The sequence below is a fragment of the Micropterus dolomieu genome, linkage group LG22 (assembly GCF_021292245.1).
Source record: "Micropterus dolomieu isolate WLL.071019.BEF.003 ecotype Adirondacks linkage group LG22, ASM2129224v1, whole genome shotgun sequence".
Taxonomy (NCBI): domain Eukaryota; kingdom Metazoa; phylum Chordata; class Actinopteri; order Centrarchiformes; family Centrarchidae; genus Micropterus; species Micropterus dolomieu.
In genome coordinates this window covers 21,106,532-21,124,442 of record NC_060171.1, presented here as the reverse complement: position 1 = coordinate 21,124,442, position 17,911 = coordinate 21,106,532, and the positions used below count along the sequence as shown (strand labels likewise).

Below are 17,911 nucleotides of genomic sequence, written 5' to 3'. Positions count from 1 at the left end.
GTGATAAAAGAAGCAGCATGAGGGCTTTCAAAGTGGCACGATGCTGTAGGCAACACAATTCATCACCGATCCATGAATATTCATCCAGCTCTCTGTTTCCTCCAGGGCTGGTGAAAACACGTCTGTATTAAGTCTTTTCTATGTGTTGCGGTTTGAAGACACCTGAACCTTCTGGCCTCTCATTACCAGACTGCGCCACACTCAGCTGCCTGCCAGGGAGGGAAGCCTTGCTTCATTAAAATAAAAAGGAAATTCTCTCGCACCGTGCACTAACAAGGCAGAGGTCAGGCAGTCAGATGATTGTGAATTCACCCCTCTGCACACGTTCACAGGGGTCAGAACTGGTGATTGTGATTTTGCTTGCTCCATATAGTGCACACAGGGCAAGTGGGACAATGGATTTGCCAGCCTGGGTTGTGTGGTTTCAGAGTGGAACCAGTCTGAGGCTTGTTGTTAGCAATTTAGGAACATTTGTGGTGTCTTTTTTCCTCCCATGCCCTTCTCCCTGACAGGAGCCCAGAGTGCCATGGATTGGTTTCTGGGGCATCTTTTCAGCGCTTTATCAGACCTGCAGGCTTCTCAGCTCTGTCCCCAGATTACAGTTTAGGGAGGGGGCGCTTGACTGACAGGCCTTGGCCTCCGCAGTCCCTGGGGGGAAGGGGAGGGGGATTTGTGATGGCTGCACTGACTCGTACTTCTTTTACAATTTTCTCCAGGCTGGTTTCAGACTGTCAGGCTGAGAGAAAGCTCTCTCTGCATAATTCATTAGATCTCCTCTCTTTTTCACTCTTGGCTGCTATGTGGCAGGCACCGTAGCCCCATTGTTTAAGAAGAAAGAGTAATGGAGCTTGTCACAATATGTTAACATAGTTTATTGTTCACAGGAATAGTTTGGAAACAACTTAACTGCCTTTCAAACAGGCTATTCTGCATCTGCAGTGTAACATAATTATGAAGGAAATAGAGTATTCAAAATAGCTATTAGGACAAAACAGCTAATAACACTTTTTTCACGCAATTTATAATTGGCTAACAGCATAAAAAGGATTCATCAATGATCACCATGACTGCAATGTCAGTAAACAGCTATGAGACAGTGATCCAAAACAGGGTACAGCTATACAGTTTGCCTCTACACCAACATTGTTTTGCAGCCAATTATCCAAGCCTTGCCTGCATGACACATACATAGGCCTGTCCTTTTGAAGCTTGTATACTGTCTCTGGTCATGATCCTGCAGGCATTTATTTCTTGGAAATCTGCAAGGGAAAATATCTCATCTTTGATGCTACATGACATTCCCGTTCAAAGAATACAACTAAACAAGCACATCTTCCAACTACCAATCCTGCATGTTAAAGCCAGAGGACAACTTCTGTCACTGTGGCAGTAAATAAGGGCTGGTAGGGAGGGACTTTATACGAAACTGTGCCAATACAGAGTCATGTCGATCAGCCAGCATGGATATAATATACCAAAATACTCCACAAATATGTTTACAGTGGTGCTGTTTTTAGATATTCCTTCTCTATGTTGGTATGATTTTGCATATACAGGGTGAAAAGTTTAAATGCAGACAGCCTCAGTTAGAGGTCATAATCACAATATTCAATGTACAGGGTCAAATAAAAGGTAACAATTTGATTAAATTGTTTACTTGCTTTTATGCAAGTACATTGTTCAATATCAGGTTACCAATAAATACTAATAAACACAACTAAATATGTCAGTGTTTTAAAAAGCCATCTGATGGGGGAGTAGCTCATGGGCTCAAGTTAAAGGAGCAATAAGTCAGACTTTTACAGCCCCATCAAAATACTGTAAGGGATAATTCCAGCATTACAGGATGTTTTACTAACTTTCTGCATTCTGTTTATGTTTCTCATCATTTTGGACAGTTTTGCAGCTCTTTTATCATCTTTATCTGCTACAGGTAAAGGTAGCGCCTTCCTGTAGTTGTTTTTCAAGGCAGGTGTTTTGAAAACATAAAATAAAAACTTCTTGTCTCAAAAAAGTAATTCCCAGTAAAGATGAATTTCATTGACTATGAGACTTGCTTTGCTTGACTGAAGGGTCATAATGTAACCACAGCCTGCTGCTGAACATTTCATTTTAGAGAGGAAACTACAGAAAGAATATCTGTCCTTTTATTTACATGCAGATAAAAGAAGCCAGAATTTGCACATTAATTTGAAAGTGAACATGACTTCTTTGAAGCTTATAGCCTGAGATTAGTATTCTGATGACACTTTGCAAAACACTCTTGGCTTCTCATTCAAAGTTAAGGATTACCTTCGCTGGCAGAATTAAATGTTTCTGGAGCTGTGTTCTGTGTTGTTCAATACTGAACATAAATAAATGGGACCTGAAAAGTTTTGCGAGATAAAGTAAGACCATGTCAGACAAAGACAGTCAGAATTAAAGAAATGGAAAATAAAAAAATACAAATCAAAAATCAAAATGATCCTTGAAATGTCCTTTAAAACCCCTTAGTAGCAGTGCTAGCATTGATTCTAGGTTCAGTTACAAAAACATAGTGTCCTTACATCAAATGTGAGTCTTGGAATCCCTTGTCATTACTGTTCACTTAAAACACCCAGGTCTGCAACTGTAGTCACACCACACATCACTTTTAAACTACAGTAAACCAGATCTTGTATAAATCCATTGGCTTTAACAAGGTTGTCAGTGTCACTTCATTCAACTTACATTCTACAGTAATGCTCAGGTCAATTGTGAAGAGTAGAGTTTAGGGCTCAGAAGACCAGTTGTTGCAGCAAATAGAGGGAGAAAGGGTATGGTTGTCACGTGGAGTTGTAACAACGCCCATTCATTCCACCAATTAGAGATAAGATAGGAGTCATGTGACCATTTCAGTGTTTACATACTTCCTCACTGATCATGCATGGTGGTTGTCCAGGCTGGAAACAGGCACATTCAGAATTTGTAGAGAAAAGAAATATTTTGAGGTAAGAAAGTACATTTTCTGACCAAGACTATATTTTGTTTAGAATCTATACTGTTGCAGATACAATTGTATGACTTATAAGAGATTAAAATGTAGTTTCTTAGGCAACATGTGATGCATTTTTCCCCAGCTAATTTCAAAATACTATGCTAATACAGCTAGCTAAACAATGGCTGACAGGGGTGGGTTTGGTTGTTACACTTCTATAAAAAGTATTACAACCATCTCTTATACATACAGCTAGGGACTTTATTGATTTTAATATTTTACAGAGTGCCCTATACACTCTCTGGGCCCACCAAGCCTGCACTCCAGGGTAATTAATTTGTAAGCACTGAGACCAGTACTCCCTATTCACATGTTGTTCACATGTTGGCGTATGTATCGGCACCCAATCTTTTCTGCTGGTGGAGAGGGCAGCTTGTGAGAAATTCCTGTGCACTAGAAAAAGTCCCGGTACTCCAAAGAGTAAAATGTAAAGGTCCCAGTACTGCGTACCAGTGAGTACTGGCCCACTTCAAGCAATGACTGTGACTCTGATTAAGAATATACACACACTGAGACACACACACACACACACACACACACATACTGTTTTTTGTTAGACAAAGAATGTACAGAGATTCTAATTAGGTACATTGTTGTAGTGTTTATTAAGAATACTTAAGTAAGTTTGTTCTAGTAGACAAATTTACACACACAGACACACGTGCGCAAGTCATCAGCCATTAACCGTTACAGAGAGAGAGAAACATTGTTCTTTTATTTCACTATAAATGTTTTTGAAGCATATCGTATGGTGTGGTGTCCGTTTGTGCTTCTTTTGTCTAACTTACCCCGGTATTACAAACTATTGGGGTAGGTTGTAACAAAGGAACACAAGGCATTTGACATCAACTCGCAAGGTCTGTGATATTTTTGTAAAGGACTGAATTGGTGCCATTTGTAGTGAACTTTACAACATATGTGGGTATCCACGTATGTTGTAAAGTTTGATAATTCTAGCTAAAAAATTCAGCAAGTTATAGTTGTTGAAGCAAAAAGTGTTACAACCATACCCAGTCTCCCCTACCTATAGTAATATTAAAATAATCGCAAAAATAGTCCTATAGTATACTCCTATCATTTCTGACATATTTATCCTTTCATACAAAGTTGGAGCTGTTTCAGATTTGTGATAGTCTTGGTTCAAAAGCAGGTTCATGAAGCCTGGTCAGAAAATGCATGTTGACCTTTTCAGAACAACAGCAGATGCAGGTTTATGTCTTCTCACTCCTTGCTCAATATCAGTCAGTACTCTTTTATGTCCTCTTCTTACCCCAGAGTTGTTTTTACGTTGCCATTTTAGATCAATTAATATTTTTACTTTTTTAACTTCATGGTTATTGGTGTTAACTAAATATCTAATTGATATATACAGCTAATACAGTAAAGTATGGCTACACTGAACCTGTGTCATGCAGGCATAAAAGCATTAACAGTTCACCATGAAAGAATGAGAAACACACGAGGTACTTCGACAATAATATGCAATGATGCATATAATTAAAGTTGCACAATGTCTGAGAAGAAGCTTCACCACACAAATGTCCCCTTTATACCAAGGGTAGATTTTTGCAAAACTAGCTTCTAGGGGGCTTTTATTTAAAAAAAGTTCCATATTGTCTATAGAGAGCTAGACATATTGTGATTTATTACATTGTCTTACATGCTGTATTTAAAGACATTTTAGGACAAATATCCCAATTGTTCTTCATCAGCTCGGAATATTTAAGAAACAGCTTTTGCAACCAATCTATTATGAAAATGATGCACTTGCTGATGCCCAATGATGCTAAAGTTACACTTCCATTAATGCATTTGACATACAGTATATCTGAATACAGCTGGTTACTTTTTCATGATGCAAGATCTCCAGATCACTTTTTAAGGTGATCATTTTGTCAAACATATATGTTTAAGCCGATCATTTGTTTTATTTATTTAAATGGGTTTTGTCCTGTTTGTACTGCTGCTGCATGCCAAAGGACTGGCTCATGGATACTTTTGGGTTTTGCTTAAGTTTAATGAGTCACCTTTAAAACCTTTAGTCCAATGACAAAACACTTATGGGTTTATCAGGCTTTTCATGATTACATACTTAAATGATAGTAACCGAAGGATTTTAACACCTCAGTAATTGTGTACATTTTATCGGTTTCAAGTCTGATTTTTTTCTTCTTTTGTGTCAGACAGGAAGTGCGATTTATTTAGTTTACAACTCACTTTGAATATCCTCTGGCAACGTTTTCCTTGTGAAAGGTAACTTTGTTAATTGTGAAAATTCACAGGATTAATTTTCTTTAACGCATGAAATGATTTCTTCTCACCAAGTATTTTAAACACAAGGGGCATTTCTGCTTAGTCTATTTTTCCTCTCTCAAATGAAACAAACCTATTTAGTCCTGGTTTATTTTGGAAAATGTGCATGACTTGTAGAAAGCTATATCTAGGCTCACTCGTCTGGGAGTGTGGGCAACTGGAGAATGGCCCCTTCATAGAGTTTGGTCTTAAAAAAAAAAAAATAAAAAAAAAAAGCTCATCTGCCACAGCGAGTGAGCAGTGCCACCAGCTGGGGAACATTTATATTACCTTCAGTGCTTCAGAATTAGAAACAAAACACTTTAAGAAAGAAAGACAAAGCTACATTCCTCTTTACTTTGTTCTTTATTACACATTAAATAGGAGTGGTGAGATTCATGGCAAAAAATAGACTCATTTGAGATCAGATCACCACTCTACACTGCCCACAACAGGTGTGTTGTAAAGTGGTCATTCATTCAGTTCCCTAGACCTGGACCCAGTCACACTCTCTAGTCACATACACAGAACGGAGTGAAACTCCATTAAAGCAACATTCATTTAGACACACCAACAAATGAAGCACAATTTACAAAATATGCACCTTTCAGTATCACAACTATACAAAGGTTGTTAAAATATGATCCAGGTATAAATGATACATTTCAGAAATCAGCTGTTGGCACGCAATAAAAGGAAGAGGAACATTTTAAACACTTCAGTAAAACTACTTTTGAAACAGTATTGTTAACAAGAGGGTTCCATAATTAAAATTGCATTAAGTTATTATCTACTTCATGAAAAAGAGGTCATAATAAACTGGGTCAAAATTCATTAATCCTGAAAGCAAAATGTCTGGATTTTCTGTGTCAATAACATTGCTCCCCTAGAACAGCATTTTGTGTATTTGTTAAGCACACACACACACACAGGACAAAGTAAATGTTGTCTTGGCTCTTTCTGCCGTCTAAATGTAGCACCTAATGCAAACATAAAAGGCAAATAAAGATCCCCAGGCGAACATCTTGTAAATATGATGGAAAAGGTGAAATAAGGGTTGACCTGGGAAAGAAATAGGACTTTTGTAAATTCAGACAATTTTCTCTAAAAACCAATTTTATGGCAATTATTGCCTCATTTACAGAGATCAGTTCCAGTTACATCACCACGACACACAAGCTTTGTGACAGAAAATTACAAATTATTTTGCTGGACAATCATTTCTGTTGAAAGGCAAGCCCACCAAACATTTTCAACACTTTAGGAAATTAATCCAAAAACTCAAAAGCTAATGGAAGAATCTGAAAATCCATTTGGACAACATTTTGAACAACCTCTGTGACACTGCACCAAGAGAAATATTCCTGAAAGCTGCTTTAAAGATGCATTCTGCTTTTTAGCCAACAGCTTAGGAAAAATGTGCAAGGCATGACACCTATGGCCGGTTACAAGAGAATCATTAATCCTCAAATTTAAACTCCAAACTAAAAAAACATTGAATAATGAGCTGATAAAAAGGGTCCTCGTACTGTTTAAATATGAACAACTGGGGAACTTTAATTGTTTTGTAACAAGTTGCAATGAATGGACTATTGTGGGGATGCATTTAAAAAAAAAAAAATAACACCCACACAATCCTGCAGTCAAGGCTTACAGTAAAGAAAAGCAGGAAACATGCGACCAGTAAGGTCAAACAAGCTTATCGACAAGAGTGTGATGAGGCATGAGTCCCTGCAACATAAAATGACTCTGGCCAACACAAAACCTGGCTGCTAGTCCCATTTAGTAATCACAAAACGGGTACAAATCCAGATCTTTGAATCTGTCATTAATCAAGCCAAAATGGGTGATTTCTTTCTCACACTGATTACTTTATATAAACCTGAAAAACTAGACTGTATGATGCCCACTTGGATCAGAGTTCTTCATTGCTGGCTCTGCTAAATCAATCTGAGGCATTTTGCAATACTTATGTCATCTAGGACACAATGCATGCATGCAAAAAAAAAAAAAAAAAAAAAAAAAAAAAAAAAGGGGGAAAAGAAGGGGGAACTAAAAAGAAAACCAAACATCTCATGTAGGCAATAAAATCACTCCCCACACATTACAAAGCATTGACATATTGCAAATTAATTAATTAGGGCTAGTTAGGGTGTTAAAACATTTGGAGAAGAGTAGGAGTTTGCATGCATACTTATCAGTGACATAAGTCATATTAGAGATGGGGACATTACACAGTGGCTGGGACATTTGGATCTCATCTGGCTGAATGTTGGTCCTTTCTTCAAAACGGTTTTGTCTACGAGAATTGGGAGGAAAATTAATTCTTTGGCATCCCATAAGGGCATTAAGAACATTTGCAGGTCATGACCTTTTAAGCAAAAAAAAAGGGGGGGGGGGGGAACCAAAAACTTGTTAATGAATAATTTGTCAAACATGAGTTGTGATGCAATTAGCTCACAGCTCTGCAGTTATATAAAAGTATCCAAATCAACATCATCCTATAAAATCAGACAGGCTGTTGGACCAACACATGTGGGCAACTGGCACTAAACTGAAAAAGCTTATTGGTGTCCAGGTAGGAAATAACAGAAAGGCAGAAAAATCAGGGTCAGGTTTAGTATTCAGTAAGGTGGGTATTGAGAAGGAGGCTAATAATTTAGTGTAATGTACAAAATGTATTACTTTAACTGTTCAACATAGTTCTTTTTTTTGTGTTCTGTCTTTAAAACGGGTGATTTTTCACATAAGTGTACACTTTGTCTTGGACTTCTTTTTCTTCTTTTTTCCCTCCTTGCTCATCTTCTCCTTATGCTTTCGGATTTCTCGCACTAATGTGTAAAAGGCATCATCAACGCCCTGGGGGGGGGGGGAGAGAGAAAAAGACGGCATTATTAGAGTTACAGATTATTTTCACATGAGAATACCAATCACTTACATAAAATAAATACAAATATTATACTGCACAAAAATTTAAAGGATTGACAATGTTCTTTGACTCGGAGGTGACTTTCTTTTTTCCTTTTTAAAAAAAAATAAATAAATAAATAAAAATAAAGGATGCTGAATTTAAGGAATTGGGACATTAAAATCCAATCTTTAATATGAAACTGATATGTAGCCTCTTTAATTTTAATATTTAAATTATTTCCAATTCATTACCAGAAATTAAACTTAAATCTCCATATATCATCTTGTATACTGCCAAAGTCCATTTTACATCAGTATTTACCTAAATCTATACTGTGTACATCAGCATGACACAGACTGCAGGTAAATTCATTAATCTAGTTCAGGCTAGAGACACAGCTAAATAAAGTACAGCTCAAAACAGAACTGTAATGTCATGTATTAGACGTCAGCAGTGTTGCCACTGCCAACGCCACAGACAGTGGCGGCAGTTAAATCATGAGCCAAATTCTTTCCCTCTGAATGTAATCAATCTAATTTACTCCCACAACATGTTTACATGTCATAAAATGACAGAACAAGTTGTCCTGTTTACATTTGCAATAGTCTCTGTGCAGTCCTCCCCCACACATGCAAACTGTTAAAAAAATAAATAAATAAGGTAGATGGACCTGCATTAAGCGCTTGGCACCAATACTGGTTTACTGCTGTGGGTTTGTACTGAAGCAACAGTTTTATAAAAATATTCTACTAACAGAGTTACTGAACAGAAGGCAAGCCTTCTGTTTATCTCCCTAAAATTAACAAACAAACTATTCAAAGACTGTTCCCCTGGGAAAGATGCAACACTCAGAAAAGCTGTGTAAAACTCTGATAAGCAACAAATAATAGAGCATGACACATCTCCAGTGAACAGCTTTGATTTTAGTCAAGAAGTGTGCGATATTTTCCACAAGCCAAATGTAATCTATCACACATTTAAAAAAAAAAAAAAAAGTTTAAGTCACCACTTTCAAACCCAATAATTTTTTGAATGAGCCAATTTACTCTGACTGTGTTTAAATGAGGCTTATTTTGCTGAGCTCCTATTCTGATATTAGTGAATAAAAAGGCTCCATGTAACGTTACATGTGCCACACTGAGGCAAGTACAAGAGGACAAGGAGAGTTTGTAAGGTGCAAATTTGTGAGGATGAATCTGCAAGGAGCTGCAGAGTAAAGGAGCTTGAGGTCACTTCAGGATGAGACAAAGACAGCAGCAAAGGAAAGAAGAAAGACTAAGGGATGTGTGACCGCAAGAAAAACGCTCACCCACAGACAGACATACAAACAATTTTTGTTCACAACATATCATCTGCAAGTTTCTTAGACCACACCCTCCTTAGAAACATATCAGCACATGATTTGGTCCCAGATTCACCATAATCTCCTTTGATCACAAATGTTGGCTCACCAGCCCATACCCCTTTCTTCATGTTGATTTCAGCAGATGAGGATGCTTTCACACTGGTAGTTTTGTGTGAGTCTGGGAACAATTCTCCTGGAGATTTGATAATATGAACGCCTTTTCTGAACATGAGTGCAGACCAAGAATCTCAGTCAACCTGAAGGAGGTGGTGTGACTAGCTCCAGGTGAACTGTAGTATGACTTGTGTTCAGTCAGTCAGAATCAGACTTGCGTTCAGACTCAAGTAAACAAACCCAGTGTGAAAACTACCTTAGATTATAATCAACCATGATATACATAGATACTGAAAAGGGAAGAAATCATCAGCCGTTTCAGCCTCCTCACCGCAGCCCCAGTAGAAACCAGCAGGTTAGCTTTGACAACCCATGAAGCACCAGCTCTCATTGCGTGTCTCCTCCCATTGCCTTCTCCACAATCCCCACCAACACACACACACACACACACACACAGCTGGTGGGCGCACGGCTGCATACACTTACCCCTTTCACATCACAACACACTTTTTAAGCTTGACACAGCGCGGCGTCTTTTCTTCCTTGCTGAGTTTATTGAGCCGGTACAGCCTTATCTCCCGTACCAGAGTGTAAAAGGCATCTTCCACTCTCTGCAGTATGAGACACAACGGTCCTCAATGTTGAGGAATACAGGAGGACATACTGTATATGGGTGCATGTGTTACAGCTTACAGATACAAAAAGGAGTGAAGCAGACCAGCGGTTTTGAGGTGGGACAACCTACTACGTCTGACCGGCCTCTTTATCTACATAAAAAGTGATACTCTACCCAAAATCTATCTCGTGAATACCGAACACTCACCTCATGTAGGCCTGAAAAGGTTTGCGGTTTCCTTTCACTCAATGAAGAGGGGCTGTGGTTAGATTAATTTCCAGTGGGTACCATTTTCATGGCAGAAATGAAAGCCAGTCAAAGCATCCTTAAGATTTGGAGGCGTTTTAACTAAATACAGTTCCCATGCAACACTTTTGTCCTCTTTGAAGCTCTGACAGAAGCAGTGTATTTAGCTGTATTTTGGCAAAAAGGTTACTTGTTTGGAACATACTGAGCACAAACATGGACAGTGCAGGAGTGGTTTGAGAATTCAGACACAGTTTTTATCATGAAAGTGTCACCGCTGAATCCATTTAAACTGAACAAAAACATCCACTGTCCAAACCTACAGTGGGTGAGTGACACTAAAAAGATCAGGGTGGAGTATCACTTTAATTGTCTAGCCTAACTTATAAGAGAAGTGCAGGCATTAGGAGCTTATTTTGATTGTGCATTGTACTGTATGTGGGAGATTCACTGAGATTTGGGAAACACAGGGTGGCTTTGAATACATGAGGCAGTTGCTGCTCCAACCGCAGCAGCAGCAGCACCCTTGTGGATAGTGAATTATTGGTGCACTAAGGTAGGAATAGGTGAACAGAGCTGTAAGAAATCACTCATTGTGTCATTAATTTCCCCGCAACAAGGAGCAGCCGTGATTCACCACCGGGTCAGAGAGGCCAGGAAAGGGTGTGCTTAAAGATCACTGTGTCAGCCAGGCAACCACCTAAGGCCATGCTCACAACACACACACCATTTGATGCGACAGAGCCACTGCAAATCTTCCAACACCCAGTCACAGTAACCAGTAAGCAGAATCATTAACCCCCCCAGGAGTAATTACTGACTATTTGTCCTTTCATGCAGACTCCTTGACACAAATTTACTGATTTGCTGATTATTTAGAAAGCAGATATCCTTTGCAGATGGCCATAATTATGATGTAATTTCACATATCCATGACAAAGCAGCATGCACTGATTACATTATCACCCATAAATAAAAAAATTAATTAACCAAAAAGGATTTAAGGATGCGAGGCACATTGCCTGAGACATTACCAAGCAACATTATTAAAAAAATTTAAATAACAAAAAAAAATAAAAATAAAATAGACCATTAGAGCTGCTGAATAGCACCACGACTCAAGACTAGTGATCCAAGTGCCAAGATTATCAAGCCTTAGCATTTGTCAAAATTACTGCAAACTTAATCTCTCCAGAATAACAAATATTGTTTTCAAAAGTTTCAAAATTTGTCGGAGGACAGCTGTGTCCATCAAGCCAATAACCCTAAGACTACATGCAGCTTCTCGCCATTCGTCATTCTCTACAGACCTGCAGTTTAGTGACAGACTGAAAAGTTAAAAACTGTTTTGAGTCTTGAGGGTGTGGCCGTCTCTGTCTGGACTCACCTGTCTGGTTTTGGCTGAGGTCTCAATAAAGGGAATGCCGTAGCTGCGCGCTAAGTCCTGAGCCTGCTTGGTGTCCACTGTCCGGGACGGGAGGTCACACTTGTTCCCCACCAACACCATCGGTACGTCCTCGGAGTCCTTCACCCGCTTAATCTGTTCTCTGGACATTGACAGACACAACAGAAAGTTCATTTGACTTTAACCCAACTGAGGTAATACTCTGATGGCTACTTAATGTGATGTTAAAAAAACTTCTATTCAGAGTGACTAGAAAGAGGTCACTATTGATTATAGGCCATTTATACATACAGAATATTGAAATGCTCACTGATTCTGTATTACAAAATACCAGAATTTTCTAACAAATATATATAATAAAGAATTTAAACTTTGATGTTATGACAGATTTTGGCAATAGCAGGGATGAAACGATTACCGGTTTAACGATAAACCACTGGACTGTTATGAACGTACACATTTTAATTACCATGATAAACTGGTTTATTACCGCGCAATTATAAACTCATGGCAAACAGTTAGTTAGCAACAGTCTCCCAGAGGCAGGCGCTTATGGTCATATTTTAGTTTTTATAATAGCGCTGAGGGAAACTTGATTGAAGAAAATGACCTAATTAGTGAACGCAGGGTGAGTTGACTTAGCTTTGGTTTGCCTGTCTGACTTGCCAACAGCTTGCAAACTGAAGCTCTCATTGTTAACTGCATGCCACACGTTCTGCTGCTGTGTGTGTCGTGTCTCTGCAGACTGTATTTGTCCACATGTACATGTTACGCAGTTTAGTCAACCAACCAGCATATCTTATTCATTTTAAATCCAGCAGCAGTGTCAGAACAGGAGAAACGCTACAGATTACTCTGTATTTACGCCAGTTGTTGGGCTCATTGCAGTTACTATCACCTCTTCTAAAGACTTATTTGTAGGGATGGGGATAGAGAGCCGGTTCCAAAATTTCTCAAAACCCAAAAATCAATAAGGTTCGAGCTTATTGATACTGTTATCGAGACTTGCGGGTCCAATGATGTAACGTTATGTCTCGAGCGTCAAATCTGATTTAATTTGAAACACAATGGATAAGAAAATCCACCAGGCTGCCTGCTCTCTGTCGGCTCCTACATACACACACAGCGGCAGCAGAGCGAGAGGCTGCGCCGTCGCGGTGGAATAACGTTACGGTGAGGGTTAAGTTAGCTCCAAATTGCTGTAACGTTATTGATGACAGCTACGCTCGTTTCTGTAAGTATGTGCAATAAAACCTTTGCAAGTAAAAAGACAATAGTTTATCAATACACCTGTCTGTAATGTAACGTTAAACATGTAGAAATGGTTAATTTAATCATCTCTGTCCTCAGTATCTCATCCTGTATGTTTTATACAAGCACAGCTAACGCTAGCTTGGCATTAGCCAATTGTTAAAAACAAGCTAAATAGAGAGCTGTCTGTCAGGAGCATAGACTGGTCTGTAGTCTTAAAAACTCAGCTGCTGACTGAGACAAACCAGCCGCTTCTCCTCCTACCTGGTAACGTTACCTGCAGCCAGCGAGAGAGGAGGAGGGACTGATACAGACTGATGTTATTCTTTCTAAACGTCACTCACTACTTGTGATGTCAGATAAAGTTACTGAGTTACTTTAGTGTTGTCTAGAAATAACATTTAGCTGTATTTAAAATATTAAATAAAAACAACCAGGCAGTTAATATGTACCCTTCAATATATGTTTATTTATTGCAAGTGATATGTCATCTCAATATATAACGTTCTCGCACATTGAATATTTCCCGTGCAGGCCTACCTCATGCCCGTTGGGTCTGGTCTTACCAAATAACCAATCGGATCGTTAAGCAGTCTCAATAAGGGTATCAATAAAAATTACCATCCCACCAAAAATACCCATCCCTAGTCAGTACCTTACACCCTTACTAGGACCACAAGGACCACAAGGACACCTGAATGGTATCACCCCCGACTGATTAAAACTCAGGTTTCACACTGGGCCCAAAGACTGTAGACGTCTAATCTCGTAGCTCACCTATAGTGGTGAATGTCCTCGAAGGACTTGGTGTTGTTGATGGCAAAGACACAGAGGAAGCCCTCCCCTGTCCTCATGTACTGATCCCTCATGGCGCTGTACTCCTCCTGACCTGCAGTGTCCAGGATGTCAAGCAGACATGTCTCTCCGTCGATCACTACCTGCTTTCTGTAGGAGTCCTGGAGGAGGAAGAGGTCAGACAGGATCAGAACTCTGGGATTAAGTGGGCAGAGGGTCTAAATAGCAGCTTAATAAACATAAGATGGTTGTGGATGACAATTTAAGAATTATTAATTTTCTTTATACTTAAGGTTGTTAAAAAAAAAGTAATCTGAAACAAACAAAAAAAAATGTAGTAGAATGAGCATGTTTAATCATCAATTCAAACAGAAATGTTTACATTGTTTCATCATGTCAGGATTGTATTGACATGAGTTTGCTGAAAAATGCCACAGGACTGCATTTAAGAATTGCTCTAGCTGTTGTTGAGCACTTTTATTACATTGGGGTCCTAATTCCCAATGACCTAAGCCCTCTAGCTTTCCCTCACACCCAGTCTGATCCAACACAAATAATTACTCCAGTCAGCAACTATTGTAGCAGATGTTATCTTGTATTCAAATAATCTATAGTGGTGCTCCAACCTTCGACGGCACATCAATTATTGATTGAAATTATAGTGAGACGGTGTTCACTCAGCATAGGTTGGCCCCCTGAGAAAGCAGGTAGGCAGACACGCATGGAAAGTTGTTAAAAACCTGTTTGGTTTCCTTTTAAGACTTAAACCAGAAGAACCTGCTGCAACTACTTTTTGGAGAGGTTTCTCCTTGTTCTGCGCTCATACCAAAATACACACGAAACCATAGATACAGTCATAGACACACATACATCCATCCATGCAAGCACAAAGTTTCTTTACCTCAATGGTGGGGTCATATTCATCCACAAAGTGATTCTGGATGAGCTGAATAGTAAGTGCGCTCTTGCCAACGCCACCAGCTCCCACCACTACCAGCTTATATTCTGTCATGATTCACCTGTAGGACCAAAAAAAAGAAAGAAGCACATCATACACAGATATTTCCACAGACTGATCTGGCACAGCATGAATTCTTATGTGGCACCATCAACGCCTTAAAAGGAAATGTTTAAAAGTGCATTAAACTTCTCTGCACTAATGATATGTTCTGTTGTGAATGGTTAAAACTCTTTGGGAGTAGTGATTTCTCACTTTATAAACTATTTTGTCCACTCGCTCCATTTGCTGCTGTTCATGTCCGCCAGACACGCTGTCAGCTCGCTGGGAAATCTACATCTTCATGATAGGCCTATTTTATATCTGCAGTTTAACTATTAATAATAACACTGCTGATTCACTGGACAATTAGATTTTATACCATTATGTTTACTTTGCTTTCCATTTAGAAAATACCCTTTTTGGTATTCAACAAAGAGCTTGTGGAAGAAACAATCACAAACAAATTAATGATGGTTCACCTGCAAGAGATTATGTGCAAAATATAAATACTGAGAACTGCTTCTTAATTCAGGAAAAGATGCCATATTAAAATCTGTATCAGCCCTGAAAAATACATGAAATGTTGACAAACCTTTTAAAAAAATGTAATTAAATTCAAAATGCAATAATCAAATGTCTAAATCCAGCAACACATTCTGTGGTATTTTCTGAGTAGCAGCCAGAGAACAGAAACTAACCCCAGGCAGAAATCTATGACATTACATTAAGGCTCCAAAATTGACAAGCAACTGGGAGGCTCTCTGCTGTCTGACTGCTTTGTGGAGCAGCACCCATCAATAGTGGCAGCTGGCCTTTTCATCAGTTACAGTACATACTGCTCAAAGCTCTGTACAGCCTGCAGTCAGGGAGGAGTTCCACTGAATATTATTGGCTAGACAAACAAAAGGAGAATGTGGTTTGATAGGTATATTGGCCAACAAAAGGTATCCTTTACTATGCTTGTTAGTGTTTGCAACAATTGTCACAGTCCATTCCAGCAACGAAGAAGCATACTTGCTATTAGGGCTGCAATGGCTGATTATTTTCACTGCAGATTGATTTGTTGATTACTTTCTCAACTGATCGATTAGCTGTTTGGTCTATAAATTGTCAGAAAAATTGTGAAAAAATGTCAGTGTTTCCCAAAGTCCAAGATGACATCCTCAAATGTCTTGTTTTGTGCACAACCCAAAAGATATTCAGTTTACCATCATTGGGAAGTAAAGAAACCAGGAAATATTCATATTTAAGAAGTTGGAATCGGAGAAAATAAAAAGGCCCCGACTGATTATCGAAATAGTTGGCAGTTTTTAAATAGTTGACAACTTATCAATAGTGTGTTGCAGCTTTACTTGCCATGCCTGTAAAAAAAAAAAAAAAAAAAAAAAACACACTCACTTGTCATTTTATTATGCAGTGAAAGTGCCTTTGAATGGCTGAAGGGAGGAGGGGGGGGGGGGGTACAGCTTATACAACTTTAACTGAGATTTCTACCCTCATTTGTATTTTCATAGAGTTAAAACACATTGATATATTCAGAGAGTACATTACAATGTCTTGCCTCACACAAATGTTGATTCTGTACTATATAAAAAGGATGAAATAATTTCCTGAATATATATCTGTGCCAGTCATAGTCGTTGTTTGCCTTATGTTGACACCATCTGGATAGCATTGTGTATCCACCTCTTTTTTTTTTTTTTTTTTAAATCAATACAATCTCTAACAACAGGGCTATCCCCCAATAGCAACGCACAATTTTCAAACAATACCACACCACAAGAATCACCAACACGGTGAGGACAAACAGAGAAATGAGCGACTGATCAGTAGCCATATATTACGCTACTTTGTTACCTGTCACCTTGTCACCAAACGTTATGTGAAGTAGCCGAGGTTAAAACAGGCCTCCCCACTTTTCAACGCAAAGCCCCTGCGCTTTATTCAAGCAGGCAACACCACCTAGAGCAGGCTTAAAAAGTAGAGAGGAATTTGATTTAAATCCACTACTCTGTGCCCGCCGGGTTGCCAGATTGGTTGTATGAAAACCTCTGATCACTGTTTAAATAACCAGGCTGCTGTGCTGTTAGCTAGCTTAGCACTGGAGCTCGCCCACAGCCTCAAGAAAGGAGAAAGCTAAGTACCCCCTCCTATGAGCTAACCTAACGTGATATACAAAAAGGACCTCATTAACGCAGCAGTGTCTGCACAGTGTGCCCGGACAAACTCCGTATCATTCATTCAATGGGGAAGGGTGCAGATTTTGAAGCCGCCATTGACAGGCTAGCCCAAAGGTCTGCATTGCAGGGCCAGACGTTAGGTTAACAATTGGGCGTAGTTTGCACTAAGACCGAAAATGAATATCTCCACTATAATGATATTGTTCAGTGGTTATATGGCGGACACGCTGGTCTGTCTACTAAATTAGGGAGTACACGGTTGCAATAAACCCTAAAGTGACACACATGTATGCATCTTATCCATTTGTTTTACCTTTTAGCGAGTAGAGTTCCGCCTCCGAAGTAGCGACCAAATAAAGTCAAGCTGATATTAATCCTCTCGTTTCACACGATCTCTGCATTTCCTATTTCACACCGAAACGCCCGCATTTAAGTCAGTGTACCTCGTTTCAGAAGCAAGCGGGAACATGCAAAAAAAAAAGTGGTCAAATGTAATCGATTGAACTTTCCATTTGATCCAGCGTCCGGCCTAGTGCTCAGGTTGGCCTCCTTAAAGCGAATATGGGCGGATACCGGGGCGCACTTTACCCAGAAAGCATAGCTGGAGATTTCAACCGGTTTGGAGCATATCGCTAGCCTCTGTGTCGCAATGTCGGCAGTAATACCCTCTCTTTTGTCCTGTCTAAACATAATATTGGTGTTTTAGACTGGTTTCACTTATAACCATAAAGTTGTATAAA

At 39.1% G+C, this 17,911-nt stretch overlaps 1 protein-coding gene across 3 annotated transcripts; it reads right to left on the bottom strand.

The window, feature by feature from the left end:
• Positions 1-5,655: 5,655 nt before the first annotated feature.
• On the bottom strand, positions 5,656-17,769 carry kras (v-Ki-ras2 Kirsten rat sarcoma viral oncogene homolog). 3 transcript variants are annotated; one of them, XM_046036351.1, is made up of 5 exons: positions 17,485-17,751; positions 14,893-15,010; positions 13,974-14,152; positions 11,928-12,087; positions 5,656-8,167 (listed from the first exon to the last, which is right to left on the bottom strand). In XM_046036351.1, the coding sequence occupies exons 2-5, from the start codon at positions 15,001-15,003 to the stop codon at positions 8,051-8,053; spliced, it is 567 nt and encodes a 188-aa protein (XP_045892307.1). In that variant the 5' UTR covers positions 15,004-15,010; positions 17,485-17,751; the 3' UTR covers positions 5,656-8,050. The 3 variants fall into 3 exon arrangements, with proteins under 3 accessions (XP_045892307.1, XP_045892305.1, XP_045892306.1); XM_046036349.1 differs by lacking the exon at positions 5,656-8,167 and adding an exon at positions 10,155-10,289 and having other exon boundaries at positions 17,485-17,769; XM_046036350.1 differs by lacking the exons at positions 5,656-8,167; positions 17,485-17,751 and adding exons at positions 10,155-10,289; positions 16,849-17,001.
• Positions 17,770-17,911: the final 142 nt, after the last annotated feature.

Bases quoted from the DNA above. Each gene is read 5' to 3' on its own strand.
- kras (XM_046036349.1), bottom strand. From the start codon at position 15,003: ATGACAGAATATAAGCTGGTAGTGGTGGGAGCTGGTGGCGTTGGCAAG. The intron at 14,153-14,892 runs GTAAAGAAACTT...TTCCTCCTCCAG, and splicing joins AATATGACCCCACCATTGAG to GACTCCTACAGAAAGCAGGT. The intron at 12,088-13,973 runs GTGAGCTACGAG...GTCAATGTCCAG, and splicing joins GAGGACATTCACCACTATAG to AGAACAGATTAAGCGGGTGA.